Source organism: Dipodomys spectabilis, unplaced genomic scaffold (genome assembly GCF_019054845.1).
Source record: "Dipodomys spectabilis isolate Male_0828 unplaced genomic scaffold, ASM1905484v1 ptg000069l, whole genome shotgun sequence".
NCBI classification, from domain to species: domain Eukaryota; kingdom Metazoa; phylum Chordata; class Mammalia; order Rodentia; family Heteromyidae; genus Dipodomys; species Dipodomys spectabilis.
Genome location: NW_024870746.1, coordinates 15,399,879 through 15,419,352, shown reverse-complemented (window position 1 = coordinate 15,419,352; position 19,474 = coordinate 15,399,879). Strand labels below are relative to the sequence as shown.

The following is a 19,474-nucleotide window of genomic DNA, read 5'->3' as shown; positions in this document are numbered from 1 at the left end:
GATAGCTATGAGTGTATCACTATAAAAATGTAAGCATCACTCAGCAAATGTGGCTTTTAATTACATCTCAAAGTTGTTATGAGTGCTGGATTTTCCAGTTCATGATCAGTATTTCCATGCTTTACAAATCTATGATAACACACAAAAGCAGTCAAACAGCACAACTGTTATGTACAAGGTGCAATCACTATAGCAGGGCTGGCTGTCAGTTTAAATTCTGCTTTGTTATGTCCAATTTGTTTAATGAACATACATTTATACTGAAGAATAACTGCATATATGAAATTCTGTGTCATGTCGGATGCAATATTTATTCACAGTATTGTGACTTTAAATATTTCAAGGTATAGTTTTCAAGAAAGTAATTACTGAAGTTAACTTATTCTAAGAAAATTCCTTGTGTGTCTGAGTTAAACACACATTTGTCATAGTGTAAAAAAATGAGAGTCTAATACAGGGAATACTCTATATGTACATTATATAATATTATGCAATTATTAAAAGATTTAGCTTCTAAGTTAATATGCAGCATTAAAAACTGCATATCCAGCATATATTCATCCATTCCAACATTAACTTTGTTCGCTAGGTCAGGCAGTGTCCTAGGCTGTAAACACATAGCTGTGAACAAAACCAGGTAAGAATCTCTAGTTTCTGCAGTGTATATTCTTGTAAGAAGATGCATATGATTAAAAGCAGATGAGTTTTGTTTTTGTAAAGACATTGACGTGAGGTAGAGAAAACTGGAACTTGATGGTTGTATTCTTAAGCAGGCAGAAATTGTCTCTAGCAGATTAGGGAGGAACGAGAGTAACATACATATACCTGGTGTTAAACGCATTATATTAAGAAAGATCTAGAATTGCTTTTTGAACAGGAAGTCTAGGCTGCTGGACAGAAATTGAGCAAAGACAAAGAGCAGATCAGAAGGACAGTGGAAAGGTGCTCATGTACGTCTTGTCTTTTAAGTGATAGTAAACATTTTTACTCTAGTGATGCTGGAAGATTTTATGGGGTTATGAGTAGGGGAAGGATTTGAAAGCTGAAATTAGCATTTTAACTTGGTCACTACTGTTTGGAAAACACATCAGAGAAAAGGCAAAGCCCACAGCTTTTATACATATCGGAAGAGAAATGAAATGTAGTAGGGAGGTGAAAATGAAGGTGATGAGAAGGGATCTGATTCTGGATAGATCTGATGAGATTCACTAGGATTTACTAGCACATTAAAACAGTGTGACAGAACAAGAGGAATCAAGGATGACACCAAGGTTTATAGAATGAGTAACTGAAAAAGACAGTGCTATTGTTTACTGTTTATGGAAAAAAAAAACTATATAGGAGGGAGACTGATCAGAATTAAACATAAGTTCTAGTCCAAATGAAGAATGGGGAAACACATCCTGCAATCCAGATTTTTACTGAGTTAAGTAATATGCTTGATTCTGATGAAAAAAATGCTAGAAGAAACTAAATTTAAAAGGGTATGTTACCCTAGCTAAAAATCTGGATAATAAAAAAGGAATACTTTTATGAAGGAAGCCAGCAAGGTAGGCAACCAGTTTCATGATGCCAGTATTTGTGCTTATGAATCAAATAAGCACAGACTTTAATAGAATATACACACTATATGAAATGAAGGCAAGGATGGACATAAAACACGAGCATAAACTCATCAGAATATCAGGAGAAAGACAGGAAACTATAAGTTAAACTGCAACTAGGGAGCAATGTGAAAGGCAAAGTATGGGATTCTAGCTTGTTTCTGACAATTTTTGAAGCAAAAAAATGAAAAGATACAGATCTGTTAGTTTGTAGATTTGGTATATGAGACAAATTTTCCTTCGAATCCTCAAATATTTGAGTAAATTTCTTAATCTCTCTAGGCTTCATTTTCATCAGTAAATGTTTGCTTAACTATCTTAGCAAAGGTAGTCTGAAAACAGATAACAAATATAATGCTAAACAAGTACTTAAAAATGATATTAGTGTTCTGCTCTGCTTCCTAATCCAGGTCAAATTTGATTTCTACCTTGGATCCAACTAGAAATGTCTAACAGAGAAGACATACAATAGTTCTTTAAAAAAAATCGAATATCTAGGCTCAACTAAATATTCAAAATTATCACCAATATAATGCTAGAATTGCATTTTTTTGCCTATGTGAAATCTGTAAACCAGTAGCCAAGAAAATTAAGCCTGTTTCTTACTATTAAAAGATAGCTCATGATATAGTAGAAGAGAATTACACCCTGTGAGCAAGCATGGGCTCATTAAGAATAAGTTCTGAAAAGAATTTTATTGAATTTACTGAATTTTGTTGGCAAGGTTACTACCAAGAAAGCAGGGTAGAATATGATGAATTAAAATGAAAATAGGTATCATTAATGGTATCACTTGCAAGGAGAATAAACTATGACTAGCCAAGATTTTAGTTTGGTGAAATTATAGAGTTGAACATCAGGCAAAGAAAAGTGATTAATGTACTAGATTAAAGCTATCAAGAACTATCTATTGATAGGGTAAGTACCATCCTTGCCTTCTTCGGTTTAATCATATTGATTTAAAGTCTCAAAATGAACAAAAGCATGATGTGCTTCTCAAGCTCAAAGGTATCAAAGCAACGGGGTGCTCATGGCCCACCTGTGTAATCCTACTCAGGAAACTAGTATCTGAAGAGAGTGATTCAAAGCCAGCCAAGACAGGAAAGTCCATGAGACTCTTATTTCCAACTAACCACCAAAAAGCTGGAAGTGGAGCTGTGGCTCCTGAGCATAAAAGCTCCTGTGCATAAAAGCTCAGGGTGACCCCTATTTGGAGTTTAAGCCCCACGACCATCACAGGGTTTGGAAGGAGAGGTATCAAATCAGATTAGGTGACAGAATCAAAATTCCAAGGAAATTTTAAAAAGTAAACCGTTGGGGCTAGGAAGGTGGCTCAGTGGTAGAGTGCTTGCCTTGCATGCATGAGACCCTGGGTTTGATTACTCAGCACTACATAAGCAGAAGTGGAGCTGTGGCTTAAGTGGTAGAGCACTAGCTAGCCTTGAGCTGAAGAGCTGAGGGACAGCACCCAGGCCCAGAGTTCAAGCCCCACAACTGACAAAAAAAAAAAAGTAAAAAGTTACACCACAAATATATCATATGTGCAAACACACAGCAGAATGCTCCAAAGAAATTGGAAAACTCTGAATTTGATAGAGGTGTGTATAAATTATAAGTACACTCATAAATTAAAACAGTATGATCAATATGTCAGCTTCAATGTTAAATGTGATGACTATTCCTTCTCTCCTGTATTAGAAGAAAAATATTCAAAACTTAAGTAATTTTTTACTTTTCTGTCACCACTTTTGAAGCATCTTATAGAAAATAAATAAAAAGAAGAAACATGTGCATGTGTGTCATTACCAAGGCTTGGACTCAGGGCCCTGAGGTATAATTTGGTTTTTCACTCACAGCTGGCACTTTACCACTTGAGCCACATCTTTAGTTCCAGTTTTTCGCTGATTAATTGGATGAAAGTCTTGTTAATTATCTGCCTAGGCTAGCTCTGAACTTTGATCCTCAGACCTCAGCCTCCTGAAATAGCTACGATTATAGGTATAAGCCATATGAAACTGGCTAAATCAGAAACAGGTAAATCAGAAAGTTGTGGAGGGTTGGAAATATATTAAAAATGATAAGAAATTAGGAATCTATCATAAAAAGACATAAAACTGTCCACGTATTTGGGTGGGGAGCTCTCATGTGGTGCCTCTTTATTACCCTCCTTTGACACCATTTTATACTCATGTGTAAAATCCCAGAGGCTGACAGGGGTAATGCAGATCATTTATAGGATTAAAAACTAAATGCAGGGCTAAGTGTTGATAAATTAATGAAAAAGGAGAACCTATTCTCTGTAATTTCAAAGGTAGAAAATGATTTGACTTCAGATCACTGAAAGGAAGTGATCATCCATAGATCCCATTAAGTCTAGACACAAAGCCCCATGTCATCAAGAACAACCTCAAGACAGGTGTGGTGGTGCACACAGACATCTGAGGCAGGAGAGACAGAACTGAGGCTGGTTTGGGCTACCTAATCTCACACACACGCGCGCGCACACACACACACACACACACGCACGCGCGCACACACACACACACACACACACACACACAGAGCTGGAATTAGAGGCATAGCTCAAATGGTAGTGTATCAGCTTTGAGCAAAATAAGTTGCTGAGAGAGAATACAATGCGCTCAGTTCAAGCCAAAGTGTCACGGCGCGTGCACGCACGCGCGCACACACACACACACACACACACACACACTCACACACACACACACACACATGAACCAGGCATGGTATTTATACCTAAAATACTAGTAACATGGGAGGTGAAGACATAAGAACCTCAGTTTAAAGTCAGCCTGGAAAAATGTTAGCTAAAGCCTTATCTTAAAATTAAGCCAGATGTATCGGAACATGCCTGTGGTCCCAGCTACTTGGGAGACAAGTCTGATGCTGGCCAGACAGAACCATAAAAAACAAAGAAAATGTCAAAGGACTAAGGGATGGTTCACATGATCGAGCACAACTGTGAGGCCTCAAGTTTAAACCCTAGTACCACAAAAACAAACTCCTCAATATATATGTATTTTTTATGGTAACTATTGTTTCTAGACTTTATATGCATCCAGTATTTGTCGTGCTACCTTAATTATTATGCCAGATGTTCCATAATCCCTTAATCTGTACAACAGCCCCAATGAACAAGCAAGATCCTATTAAAGACTAAACTGATTTTCTCAAGGACCCAAAGTGAATAAATTAAGAAACAGAATTCAGCCACAGGACATCATTCTTTCTTCTGCCATTTTCTCACTTGAGCTCCACACCAGAATCACCAATCTTTTTTAAAACATCACAAGTTTTACTGTAAATAGTCTGAGATGAGGCCAGGTGTTGAAACCTGTATATGAGTTCCCAAACAAACAGGTGCATCTATATTAGACGGCCACATCTATCTAAGACTAAATCTACTCTTGGGCAAGGAAGAAAGGTTAATGTCAAAAAACTAATAAGAAAACTTAGCAAATAGAGTGATCAAGCATCTTTATAAAAATCAGTTTCACTGGTTAACTACATGTAGAAAACTAAAGCTAGATCCTTATATATCACCCTGCACTAGAATCAACTCCAAATGGATCAAAGACCTTGAACTCAAAGCAGACACTCTGAAAACATTACAGGATGGAATAGGAGAAACCCTGGGTCTCCTTGGTTCAGGCCGAAATTTTCTGAATAGAGACCCGGAAACACAACAAATCAAAGAAAGGTTGGACAAATGGGATTGCATAAGGTTGCAGAGCTTCTGCAGGGCAAATGACATAGCTAGCAAGATCAATAGAAAGCCCACGGATTGGGAGAAGATCTTTACTAGCCATACAACGGACAAGGGTCTCATATCTAAAATATACTTGGAACTCAAAAAATTAAACCACCCAACAACAAAGCCTCAAAGAAACAACTGCCCAATAAGTAAGTGGGCGAAAGACTTAAAGAGAAGCTTCTCTGAAGAAGAAAGAAGGATGGCCAATAGACACATGAAGAAATGTTCAACATCCCTAGCCATAAAAGAAATGCAAATCAAAACAACATTGAGATATCACCTCACTCCAGTTAGAACAGCAAAAATCAAGAACTCTAACAACAACAGATGCTGGAGGGGATGTGGACAGAAAGGAACCTTACTTCATTGTTGGTGGGAATGTAAACTTGTTCAACCACTTTGGAAAGCAGTATGGAGGTTCCTCAAAAGACTTCACATAGAACTCCCCTATGACCCAGCAATCCCACTTTTGGGCATTTACCCTAATGTTTACAAAAAAGACCACACGAAAGCTACCAGCACAACTATGTTTATTGCAGCATTATTTACCATAGCTAAGATATGGAACCAACCCAGATGCCCCTCAGTAGATGAATGGATCAAGAAAATGTGGTATATATACACAATGGAATTCTATGCCTCCATCAGAAAGAATGACATTGCCCCATTTGTTAGGAAATGGAAAGGCTTGGAAAAAATTATATTAAGTGAAGTAAGCCAGGCCCAAAGAAACATAGGTCCCATGGTTTCCCTTATTTGCAATATCTAGTATAGGTATGAGTCAAGCGGAAAAAGTCAGAGAATGTGATGTTAGGAAAACGAACCCTCAAATATGTATTTTAATGTTTTTGTTTCTTTCATGCATGTGTTTCTAACGCATTTGTAAGATTATTTCTTTGTTGCTTTGTATGTCCCTCCTCCACAGTGTAACCCCCGCTTTCACTATATTTGATGTCAGTATAACATGTGGAGGAGACGGGGACAAACAAGTCGTTTAAGGATTCAGGTGGACCTGTTGCAACAATGAGAAGTACAAAATGTCATGTCAAAACCAGCTTTACAATGTCGGTGTGGGGGGGGGGAGGGGGGTATGATTGGGTGGGGGGGAGGGGGGAGGCTGGGAAGGGAGGTGAAGGGTAAACAAAGGAGGAGGCTGCAATGCTAGGTAAGAAATGTATGCATTATCCTGCCCATGTAATTGTAACCCCTCTGTACAGTATGTTCTCAAATAAAATAAAATAAAATTTAAAAAAAATAAAAATAAAAATCAGTTTCAATGTAATTTTAACACTTATTTTACATACATTTAAACAACATCCACATAACCTAATATTCAAATATTAAAATGCATGAGAAAAGGCAGTGTGACACTAATTATCTTAACTTATTTATTTAAAATATGCTTTCTAAACAAGTAAAATGACACTTTTTAAAAGTCAAATGCTGTAAAAAGATTACTTGTCTTTAGCACAACTGGCAGATCTGTTATCATTCTCATCATATTGAAAGCTTATCCAACAGATGCCCTCTCTCTACCCTCCAGTAGCTCTTTGTCCACTCAAAATTAGCCCCACTATCACTCTGTTTCTCTGCATTAAGCAATTTAAGATATTTGAGGAGGGTTTTGTTGTTGTAAAATGAGGAAAGCTGCATTAAAAGCATTACAATAATCGTTGTCAACTGGAAAAAAAATCAGCAAAATACAGAGCCAGCATTCTATTTCAGCTATCCCTTGCAAAGCACTAGCAGTCCTCTACTCTTTAATTAAAGAGATAGTCTTTAAAATCAGGAAGAAATGTTCATTGAATGTCATACCCTTTCTCCCAGAATGAATGATCTCTGATAAGAGTCTGAACCATATGAACACAAACACAAAAATGTGATTTAAAAAAATCAACAAACATGAACTTTCTTGTGGTTCAAGAAAAACAAGAACTACTTTTATATGTAATTAAAAAGAAAAAGAGAGCTGACAAGCAGAAAAGTTTTCTGAAGCAACTTTAAAGCCAGATATTAAGAAATGGAGTGTCATTTTTTTTGTTGTTAAAAAATGCCCCAAGTCACTGTTTATGTTTTGATGCGCTACTTAATTTGAGCCAGAACACAGAATCTGCCTTTTCTTTTATAATTAATTCTCAGTGTCAGAAACGGTACGTCCTTTTTAGAATCAACCTATCATGGCTGTTAAATATATTCCAGAAATATGCCCAAATGTTAACAGCCAGAATTTAGCACTCAAAGAATAATTTGTAGAAAAGCTCAATTAATGACTTAGTTAAATATGTTTACTTAATTATTTTTCAGAGAACATGAGAATAGTATCTGCAGAGGTGGCTTTGAAAAAGAAAATAAATGCATAATCTTGACCTGGATGTAAGTCAATAATCATGGTTTGGATATTTAGACAAATAATGATTATGCCAAGATGTTCCTAACACCTAAATATTATTTCTTAGAGGGTTTCACAGATGTTAAATGTCAAGAGAAACATAAAAAAATACAAAATGTGTGACTTACATTTTTAGACTCTCCTGCAATGATCTAATTTTATCAGTGATTTTATATTTCTTAAGTCTCAACTGAGTCTGTGCCCTAGAAGCTGCCACACAAATTTACACAGAAACCAAGAAGCCCATAACTGCTCCAGGGGCAGCCTGGAGCTGACTGAGTTGACTGGGAAATTCCCACAGCTCCAACACTGGATTAAATCCGAGGAGTCTTCTTGTGCTGATACCTGGGATGTGGAATAAAACTCAGCAACTCTGTTGAGTTCCTGGATGGTTCATCTGAGGGCTGTCTAACAATGTATCACATTTAGAGGAACTGATAAATGGGATAATCACAAACCTAAAGAAATAGAAGGGGGAAATTAATATTTTTGAACATCAAGTTATGCCCATAGAACCACTCCTCTTCCATAAACCTTCCTAAACATTTCTATCCACTTGTGCAAATACATAAACTAAGGTGGAAAAAAGTTGACAGTTAAAAGTCACTGTCAGTAAGTGACAGGTCTAACCAGATGTGTGCTGGATCTTTGGGCTCCTAAGAACATGCTTATCTAGCAAATGACAAAGGCAGGCAAAATTCAGGAGCAAATTCAATGATAAAAGAAATATATAAAACTGAATCACATATACTCAATATCTGAAAAGTGGAATAGATTATTTTTTTCACTGTATTTCCTGGTAAACCCACATACAAATTTGGAAAGTGAGGCAAGTTTTTCTAATTCTAGAAGTGATTTGGGCCTTGGACTTATATAATTTACAGGTTTAAAAAAATGTTTTATTTTTAAGTCCAAATGCCTCCTCATACCTACAGATGTCTTGCCAAAATCATAACTTAAATTTCTGCAAAGCTGGGAAATCAAATATGACTGGGAGTTTGCTATTCTGTCTATTACAAAGAACAATTTTGTTTTTTGTTTTTTCCATTGCCCTTGGAAAAGGCTGTAACTCTTAGTTACCCTATGTACATGAAACAACCAAAAAATGTTAAAAATTCTCTCAAAATTAGCAGATTCAATCATTATCCTAAGAAGAAAACCAACCATATAAGTTTATAAACACCTTATTTTAAAAAAATAAACAAATGACATTTTAAAAAACTAAACTAGGTAGGTTTATTTATGTTAAAATAAAATTGGATTTATTGGTCAAATATTAAGCTCAGATTTAAAATACAACTGATGTAAAAGATCAATGCATCATGACATGAGAAAACTGTTACTGATTCTTTATGTGCTTCCAAGTTGATTGCTTTGGCCTTCCAAACAAATAAATGGCAGTACCAGAAACCTATTAGTATGATAATAAAGCTTCACTCCTGGATGTGTACAATCTCTACACTTGGAGGATAACAAATAAACAAACAAAAACCACTGCAAAGACCTCTTTTAGATTTCAGTTTAATAGCAGAGTATTACAAAATTTATAAAACACAAACCTTTAAAGTATAACCAGAATGCCTTGCCTTTCTTTAAGTCTGTACAGAAGCTCATCTCTTTTCTGTCTTAAAATGTTCCTATATTTTAACTCATTGTTTCTACTTTCGTTCATTGTTATTCAAAAGTCTGATTTCTAAAATTCCAAATGTAACAGGTTCAAATTATTGTTATTTTCTACTATATAAAACAGTGAAAACAATATGGGTCCTTTGAAATACAGGAAATAGTACATGTGAAATGTTTGTTAATTAACGTGATGAGCAAAGAAAATGGAAACATATATTGGGACACAGATGAATATATCGATTTATATATACATATACATTTTTCAATACTTGGAATGAGTTTGCCTGCATTTATATATTTCCCATATTTCCCATTCTCTAAAACCAAAGCAGTGAAATAATTTGAAAATGTGTTTTTCTTTACTATGAAAACAAAGGGAAATATGTAAAAAAAAAATGGAACACTGAGGAAGAACTAGATGGCAATAATTCTATGATTTAAAATAGAAGTACACTTTCTGAGAAATTAATACTGCAAAATCATTGATGTTTCTTTACCAAAAATTATGTAAAATCATAAAATACTGATTACAAAAAAATGGGTAAAAGTTTTCTAATTTTGTTCAACTGATAGTTTCCAAAAACAAAAAATAAGTATATAACCATGCAAATCAGGCTCTCAGATTTTATATATCTTATCAATTCCAGTGTGGCCAGCCATATAACTCACATCTACAATTATCCCCCTCTGAACTAAATGAATTCTGTTATAATGGAGAACTGAGACTTGAAAAAAAAATGCTTACAATTGCACACAGAAGTGAAAAAGATAGCTAAGTCTAAATTAAGATGTTAGCTAGGAGGTTTCCAATAGGACCTTGACATGACTGTTGACCTGCTCATGACATAATCGCACCAGCACGGATTTTGAATTCTATTAGTATTACCAGAGAAAAAAAAAGTCAAGGAGTCATCAAGAAAACAAATCTATATCTTCTACTCCATCAGCCAATTACTGTTGTTAAAGTGGAATTAGATGGGTATTGACAATGTGAAGGGGATAAGGATTAAGCAGATGACTGAATATATAGCAAGCAGTGGCGATCATAGTTTTGTTTTTTCCATCATTTTAATGTGCTGCATAATGTTTTAAAAATATTCTAAAATAGAAACCAGAAATGTTGCCTAATTGCTAAACTCATACCTAGGAAAATATGAATTCTATTTTGTTAATGGATAATACACAAAAGTTTCACATAAGAGAAGCATTTTATGCAAACACATATTCAACAGCTTAGCAAAGATTTCATAGGAACCTGTACTTGCCTATAAATAAAAGCCTATAAGAAATATAACCAAAGGAACCTTTCTAAATTCATGATCATATTCTGAATCAGGAAATATCCTATCTGCATTTAAAAAGATAATTTTCTCCTATAAAGTAAAAATAATACAAGTGATTATAGAAGCAAAACATTGCTGGCATATGAGAAGGCAGTATACTAAAATATCAGAGAGCACAATTTCTGTGTTATGGAGACCTAGTTTCACTTCTGGGCTCTGCTGTTTGGTACAGCTTCATGACCCTGAGATAATTACTTAACCTACATCTTGATTTTCCAGTCTGTAAGACAGAGATATAATACCTGAATTATATGGCTGTTGTGAGGTTAAATGAACATGCTTGTGTAAAAAGCTTATAGCATAATATTAATTGAATATTATGCTTTAGTTATAAAATATTAGCCCTGTACTGTTATTGAAGTCAGTTATTTTTTGTAGAGTCAAAATTCGATTTTGTTATAAGATGAGAATTCTTGGGGACGTTAACTGGTCAAAGTTAAAAAATGTAAAAACATTTTGGTTTCTATTGTCTCTGCCTCCACCACTCTTCCCCACAAAAATAAACAATAAAAAATAAAATTTTTAAAAAGGTGATTTTAGGTTCTATTGTAACCTCTGCTGATCTGGAGTGAAGAGCTGAGTAAGCCAATGCACAGGCCTGATTTACCCGCAGGAAGATGATCACAAGGCTAATGTATAAATGACATCAACAAGACATAATATAAACACACTAAACTGAAATTGTTTAAACAGAAATATTTCTATACATCCTCACTGCCCTCCTCATGTTGGAGACTGAGCTTAGAACTTCAAGAGCTAGTAACCAGAGCCACATGCCCATGTCTAAAGACTGATTTTTCATTTATTTTTTTCCAAACAGGAGTCGTGAGATAACTTTGCTTAGGTATCTTTGCCCTGACTGGCCTCAAATGAAGATTCTCCTATCCTCCCTCTAAAATAGCTTGGAATAGAGATGAATGTCATCACAACCAGTCTTCCTTTCTCCTTTTGACTATTTTACAAAGTCCTGGTTAAATTTTATAGAACCATTCACCATTTTTCCCTAAAATCATTTTAATGATTTTATCCATTTAAAAACTACATTTTATTGATTAACATTTCCCTTTTATCATAATTATACATTTTGATATTAAGTATATTTAGTTTATAAAAATCTTCTAAAATCAATGATATGCACTAGATATGAGCATATAAATTATATGTGAGCATGTAAATTATCTATGTAAAATTATAATCTAATAAACATATAAATGAACTTGGAATATATCATCATTTGCTAAATCAAGAATATGAGATTTTGTCTTCCAAAAAGAATAGAGAAATGCTTCAGAACACAGAAATAAATGATTCTCATATACATCCTAAGGACCTGAAAATGATATTCCAGGTTAGTGAAAATGTGCAGCTTTTCTTATAAAATCTAATGTAAGTGCCTTATTCAGATGTACTCCTTAAAATAATGATGGATGAAACCCAAAGCTTTTTCAGCCTTCATGACAACTTTCATGTTTCGAGTAAGCTTAGATTCCTTGCATCTTGTCCAATTGTATACATAAAGGGTAAATTTTCCTAAACTTAAAAAAGACATCATTTTGACACAAATAAAACTCAAACCATCATATTTTTATAATACTAAATGAATTTTAAAATTACATTGTTTAAAAACATGAAAGAATGACAAAAACGCAATAAGGAATGTCAAAGTTTCCAATGGCAAAGCATTCACAAAAAATAGAAAGAGACAAGGAATGTATTATTAAATTTCTAGTACTATTTTTATAAAATCCTAATCAAAAATAAAAAAGCCGAGATGTGCAAACATAGACAAGCAAAAATCTCTAGCAAACTTAATAAACTCAACTTGCCCTGCCAGATCTTTTTAACTTATTGGAAAATTCACTTGACTTAATATTGACACCAAGATGTGTAAATCAATACATTCAGAATGAAAGATATATTTTAATTTAAAAATGTTCAAACTGCAGCAGTAAATCTATGCACTTAGCACATAAAAATCATCGAGATTGTAAATGTTGAGACATAACGCTGGGTCTGACCAATATCTAAAAGTGAATGCCAAATACTAAACTCCGACCATTACATTTCTTACTTTTTATGTCATTTTTAAGACAATCTTTATAAAATTTACTGAAATATATTTACAAGCAGCAGATAAACTGAATTTCATTGAGACACTGTCAAAGCCTGCAACCAGGGCACCACCTATCTGCTGCTGATAAAAAAAATTCTATTTTTACACAGGACTACAAGCTATTGTGATATTTCAAACGAAATAAGAAACAGAGAATAAACAAAAGCACCACTGACACCTAATTATTTTCTATACAAAGGTATAGAGGTCATGCTACTTGATGTGGTACCCACCAGTCATATTCAACTAAGATGCATGTAAAGTATAAGACAAATAATATACCTTGAGGATTATAAAATATATAAAGTGTCTTATCATTTTTCACTATACTAATTTCACTATTGATATTTATTTTCAAGATACAAAACTAGATATAATTGTTACTTTTACTCAGAAATGTATTGAGTAAGAAAATGAGTCTTGAAAAGATAAGCATAGAATTTAACTTTGTACATATCCTTCAACCTTGTCTAATTGGCAAATTAAAACTTAAATTCAAACAAATCAACTTAAATTAGTTCCTAACCCTCTACATAGCATTTACCAAATTATATTATGAAAAGACTACAAAACCTAATGATTGGGACTCAAATCACTAGTAAACTAAATCATTAACTTACAAATTTATTTTAAAAATTAATGGAGTGATGTGGCACTTCTAAAAAACTTCATAAAGTAAAAAAAAAAGAATTATGAGAAGCTTATGTTTACTAAAGCAAATTAATTTCCCAATAATTTCCAAAAATTTTCCCAATAATCTCAATAACATCATAGCAAGATCAGCTTAATAATTCCTACTTATAATGAGTGTGGAACATTACACTGGGAACCTTCCCTTGTTTTACTTTTTATACTCTTCTCTTTAAATTCTTTCCTTTTCCCAACTATTCTCCTTCAGGTTTGCTGCTTAAAAAAGATGGTGCCCAGACCAACATCATCAGCTTGTTCTGGGGGCTTGTTAGATCATCAGGCTCCACCCACAACTTATAGAACCACAATTTACATTTTTAACAAGATACATCACCAATAACACCCATGAATTACATACAGGATGATTAAGTGGCACAGTGGAAAAAACTGGTATCATCACAATCTGTGTCTCTTTTCCTTACCTTTGGCATAATTGTATTGATCCTCAGATTAGTAAAGTTAAGAAGCATCTAGATTCCAAAATTTTCACTTGACAGAGAAGAAAACTAGAATTAAACTTTAATATCTAGCAGAAGATTTTATAAAATAAAGACTACATAAATGACAAATTGAAAGACAGACAAAAGATGTTAATTTACACAAATTCATGTAGTTAAGCTAAACATGAATCTATGTTGCCCCACACTTATTTCACTATTAGTCAAGACTATCAAGATAGCTAAGTTTCTAAATAATTCTACTTCTTTCACTGGATGTGTAGGAGGAGGTATGGTGTTCTGCTAAGGTGATGTGTACACATTGTCCTGCCTAGCTCTGGAGTGTTTCCCAGGAAATAATGCTGTCAGAATATTAAAAATACAACTTTTACAAGGGTGGCATTTATTTTGAGGACTCTAAGTCAATGTTGGCAAATTTCTTTTCCATAGAGGTATATATGTATATATGCAGATATGTGTATGTATGTATTAGTTTTTCTTCCATTGTATCCAAAATTAAGAATCAACAAATAAAGAACAATGATTATGAGAGATCTTCAAAGTAGAAATATACATACACAAACATATTAATTGCATGGTTGGAAGAAATTCCCTTCAGCCTACATTGTAGAAACTTCAAAAAAAAAGTAAATGGAACTTCTTGAATGAGACAGCCAATAGCCAAAGCAGGATCAAAACCTAAATCCCTGACGTCACCACGTTCCTATCATTCCCCCAAATAAGAATCTGAGAAATTAAGTTTCTTAAAAAAGAAAGAAAGAAAGATAAACTCCTTTAAGGAACATTAAAAAGGGTACTTCTATAGCTGGATGCATGTGGCTTACTCCTGTAATTCTAGCTAGTCAGAAGACTGAGATCTGAGGATCGTAGTTCAAAGCCAGTCTGTGTCTATCAGACTCTTTACCTCTAAGTAATCACAGAAAAATCTGGAAGTAGTGCTGTAGCTCAAGTGGTAGAGTGCTAGCCTTGAGCAAAATGAGCTTAGGGACAGTGCCCAGACCCAGAGTTCAAAGGGCAAGCCAAAGGGGGCGGGGGGGAAACTAGTGTACTTCTATATAAGAGTTTTCATTAAAATTCATGGAGTCTGATTAATGTATATAAACTGCCCTAATATGGTATTTCTCAAACAAATCTGACCATAGAACATTCTTCTCATTCCTTCAAATCCTATTTTAAAAAATACCCTAGTAGAAGTGGAAGATGAAATCTTAAAATATGAGACTATAAGTAGGGGTAAAAAGCATACTCATCAAATTAAATTACAGAGGGCTATGAAAGCCAAAAGGCCAAGAAACAATGAAAACTTTTGAGCAAGAATATGATAAAATCATGAACAAAATAGTATATATAGTAAGACTCACCACCAACAGCAGCATAATAGTACAAGGTGGGGAAGCCAATCATAAGGCCATAGTTAGGAGTCTGATAATAAGGGACGAATGAATTGGGATGATAGAAACTGAATGGGAAGTAGCAGACTTCAGAAATAATGTAGAAAGATATTCCCAGGGTTTCTGAACTCATCAGAAATAAAGAAGAACTTCCCCCCACCTCCTAATGCTGGCATTATATGTGTGCAACACCAAACACAACAGGGACAAAAGTATTTTTAATTCAGTGGCTAAAACATACCACTTCCTAAAATGCTCATAGTCAGCCCAATGGATACCTACTGGACTCAGAACTTACTTTTTCTCAAAGCATTATAGTAGTACATGATCAAACTATAAGATCCATATATTATTAAACATATCAGAATAACACTGAAATAAATGTATCTTCAGCTCCAGAGCCCCAGTGCTTTGTCCTTTATAAAAGGAAAGATGTAACCGTTTTCTAGATAGATGACTAGATGATATGATTAACATAGAACAAAAGTGCTAATTCGTTGAACAACGGCTACCCCTCTTTGGTTCTTTCTGGCCACCTTTGGTTCTTTTCCAGGCTGCTCTTTCTGTATCAAAAATGACCTTGGTTAAGGAATGACTCACCACTGCCTACATAGGATATCCAGGTTCCTCAGTAATCTATTCCAACATCTCTGCCTCTGCCCAAACCTCAGTTACTGGTTTCTTTCCTGACACTATTAGTCATGAACCTTAAATTTAATGTTCAGCTGATTCAGCATTTCCTAAAGTATCCTCCAGGGATACTTTTCAGTTCTTCAGTTATTCAGGTATACTATTCAGTTATTTTCAGTTATTCTTGATTAAAGCATTAGAATGAAAATTAAATGTCATGTTTTCTTACTAAGGAATGTTTACAAACATGTCTAAATCATTAGAAATCAATGTTCATTTATGCAATATTCGAATATGTTTCGTTCCTACAATGTGTTAGGTATTATTCTACACACCGAGGACAGAGGTGAACAAGACTGAAAAAAATCCCTGTCCTCTAGCAGCTTATATCCGAGCAGTGAGATATCAGAGAAGAAAACCTGCTAAGAATACTGCTAATGCTGTAAATGAAAATGATGGTCTTATCAGAGAAGATAATTAAAGATGGGGGAGATAAGAGAGAGCAAAGCGCCTTTGCTTCAGATCATGAATTAAGTGGCAACTCAAATCTAGCTCCTTTAAAATTCCATAGCTCCCGGTTTTTCTATTACCCTTCATAATGCTCTTCATAGACTGACCTAATCAGCCAAAAGCATTGCACAAATGACCTATGTGCTATCTCCTAGTAGAAGTGATCATTTTCTTTACTATAGTCCTAAGAATGCAATTGGTTTATGAATCTGCTAAAGCAGACAACTTATCTGAGTATGCCTAAGTCTGTACATCCCAAATGCAGTCTAAGATCAAAGATATCAATCCATTATCTCTGAGTTCTCAGTAGAGTACGTGCTATATAGTATCATTCCATACTTTGTTCTTGAACAAACTGATGACTTGCATTTTAGATATGATCAAAACAAGCACTAATTATTTATATAAACTGTCTTCTTAAAGATTTGAGAATCTTTAAAAGAAAAGAAATAAATGGAGAATCAAGATAAATTGACATGATAAACTGATGGATATGACCAGAAAAAAAGCTAAGCTTTTGAGAAGCTATAGTAGATTCTAAAGTGGAAAAGGGGAAGGCAGAAATCTACTGTGCCATTTAAAATTTACAATCTGAATTACTTTGGTGAGATGTTAAAACTATGAATGCTTGTCTCTATTGTGATGGTATAGGATTGAGCTGTGCCTCCAACTCAGAGTTAAGAATTATAACCAGAATGAATGTAGATGCTGAGGCAAAATGCAATCATTATTTATTCATACTGGCATGGAAAAAATGCTGAAAACCCCTGGGTTCGTTATATAGAACTAAAGACAAAATACTTGTTGCCTCCTGTTAAGTATGAAGTGGAAGTTTTAGAGCAAAATTAAAAGTATAAAAAGTATGACTATAAATAAAAATCAGCCAGTGATGGTAGCAGGACCTTTGGCACATGAATATGTAAACTATGAAAATATTTATGAGTATTTATATATCACTAATACATGTGTGTGCTGAGAGCCAGCTCTCTCTCTTTCCAAGCCCATCAAGAGCTCCCTTTCATGTGGGCTGAATATAGGAACTGACACTCTCGCCCATAACTAAGACTTCCTTTGAGTCTTCTGCTCAATGAGCAAGCCTAGGTTTCCAGTTTGAACACAGATCTTGCTAAGATCTTGGTGTGCTGGTGCATGCTTCTAATCCCAACTCCTCCACAGGAAGGAGGATTGTAAAGTTCAAGGCCAGTCTAGTGAAAGTTAGTTGTGGAGGTGGGAGGGAAGGGATGGTAGGGGAAAAACAAAGGAGGAAGCAACAATGCTTGATAGGAAATGTACTCAATACCTTGCTCATGTAAATGTAACCCCTCTATACAGTATTTTTACAATAAAAAACATATTAAAAAAAGAATCAGCAGCATATGCACATCCTAAGTAGAAATGATTTAATTCATAGTTTTATATATTGTATAAAAAATTAAAGTGAAGGAAAAGAAACAAAACACCAAATTAAATCAAATGAACCCCCAAATGAATACAAGAATACCAGTTAGAAACAGACTAAGAGACAGAAAATGATCTGATACAATAAAGTGAACCAATGTGAGTCTTAACAAGATGTTTAAAGGGACAAATTCTTAAGAGACGTATAAAGGAAAATAAGGTGGAGAAAGGCTTCAAATCATTAGCAATGGAAAGAATGGTAACCAAGGCATGTGATGGTAGGGAGGGTCTTTAAGGTAGTAGCAAGGGATGGAAATTATACACCAATGGAAAATAAAAGAGTTATAATCCCCAAACAAGTTCTCTCAGTAGCATAGACAAAGGACCACTGATAATAGTTATTGTGTTCTGAAATGTAGACAGCACTGTGCCCAAGGACGATGTCAAAGAATATAACTATAGGAAAGCTATATACGATGAGAATATTTTTGGTGGTAATGGTGGTACTAGAACTGGGATTTGACCTCAGGGCCTCATACTTGCTAGGTGAGTGTTTTATCACTTCAGCCACACCTCCCGTCCTTCATGAGAATATATTTTTTCAAGCATAAAGTTATGTTTCAAATTATTATTACAAGTATAATATTATAATTAGAAAGGCTGAAAGTTTTTAATAAAACACTTCATTAAAATTAAAACCAATCCAATATGTGACTTTTTCTGAAAAATTCAAATCATAGAATTAAATGCTCTACAAAATGAAGAAAATCTTTAAAAAGTAAAATGAAATCTTTTACTCACTAACATCTTCTTTATGGTCCTTGTTTCTATCATTATTTAGGAAAATAACTGTTTATGAATAAAATGGATGACAACTTCCTAATATAATGCAACCTAAGACAGGTAGATGTTACAAAGAAATCTTAGCTGATACTGGGAGAGGAAAATCAAAGCCTAAGGAAGATAACCATTTACCAGAAAGGACAAATACTACAGATATTTTGCTGTGAATAAATAAAACAAACACTACACATTTTGAACAAGACTTAAGTATACAAAATATAGCCCACTATGTAATTAGAAAGTCTTACAAAATCATGTTAATATGAATTAGACTGTAAGCAATGGAAAATGCATTTTTAAGATACGCTGAATGAAGAAAACCTGAATACTTATGTAGTAGGAAGTGGTTAAAAAAAATGATGCTTCTCAAATCTAAGAAGCATAAGTTAGTTTTGCTCAATGTGGATTTTCATATGTGAAAGGATGTGAGTTCACCTACCAACTCTTAAAAATCTTCCAAAAGGCCTGAATGTCTTTATTAAATTGAACATCTTTATTAAATTCTTTAATTTCCAGTATCCCAGGCCCCTCTTACGTCCTCTACTGTCTCACACAACCATCTCTTCTGTAAGTGCCTGTGGTTGCCAGCAGACACATGCTATTCTTGTTTTGCCCAGTAACTACCCAATTGTTCTTCATACTCATAACCACCACCATTTTACCAACACTACTTTCAAGATCTATCTCCTTGAGGAGTAATTCCT

General features: G+C 34.4%; 1 protein-coding gene across 3 annotated transcripts in view; it reads right to left on the bottom strand.

The window, feature by feature from the left end:
- The window catches only part of Gpatch2 (G-patch domain containing 2), a 140,008-nt gene that overhangs the window by 85,635 nt on the left and 34,899 nt on the right, over positions 1 to 19,474 (bottom strand). Inside the window, exon 6 of one of the 3 annotated variants that reach the window (XM_042682039.1) lies at positions 6,707 to 8,226. The exons of the other annotated variants lie outside the window; for them this stretch is intronic. Within the exon in view, the coding sequence (XP_042537973.1) occupies positions 8,194 to 8,226 (33 nt within the window). The 3' untranslated portion in view covers positions 6,707 to 8,193. Of the gene's footprint in view, positions 1 to 6,706; positions 8,227 to 19,474 lie in introns of those variants that run through there. 3 annotated transcript variants of the gene reach the window in all.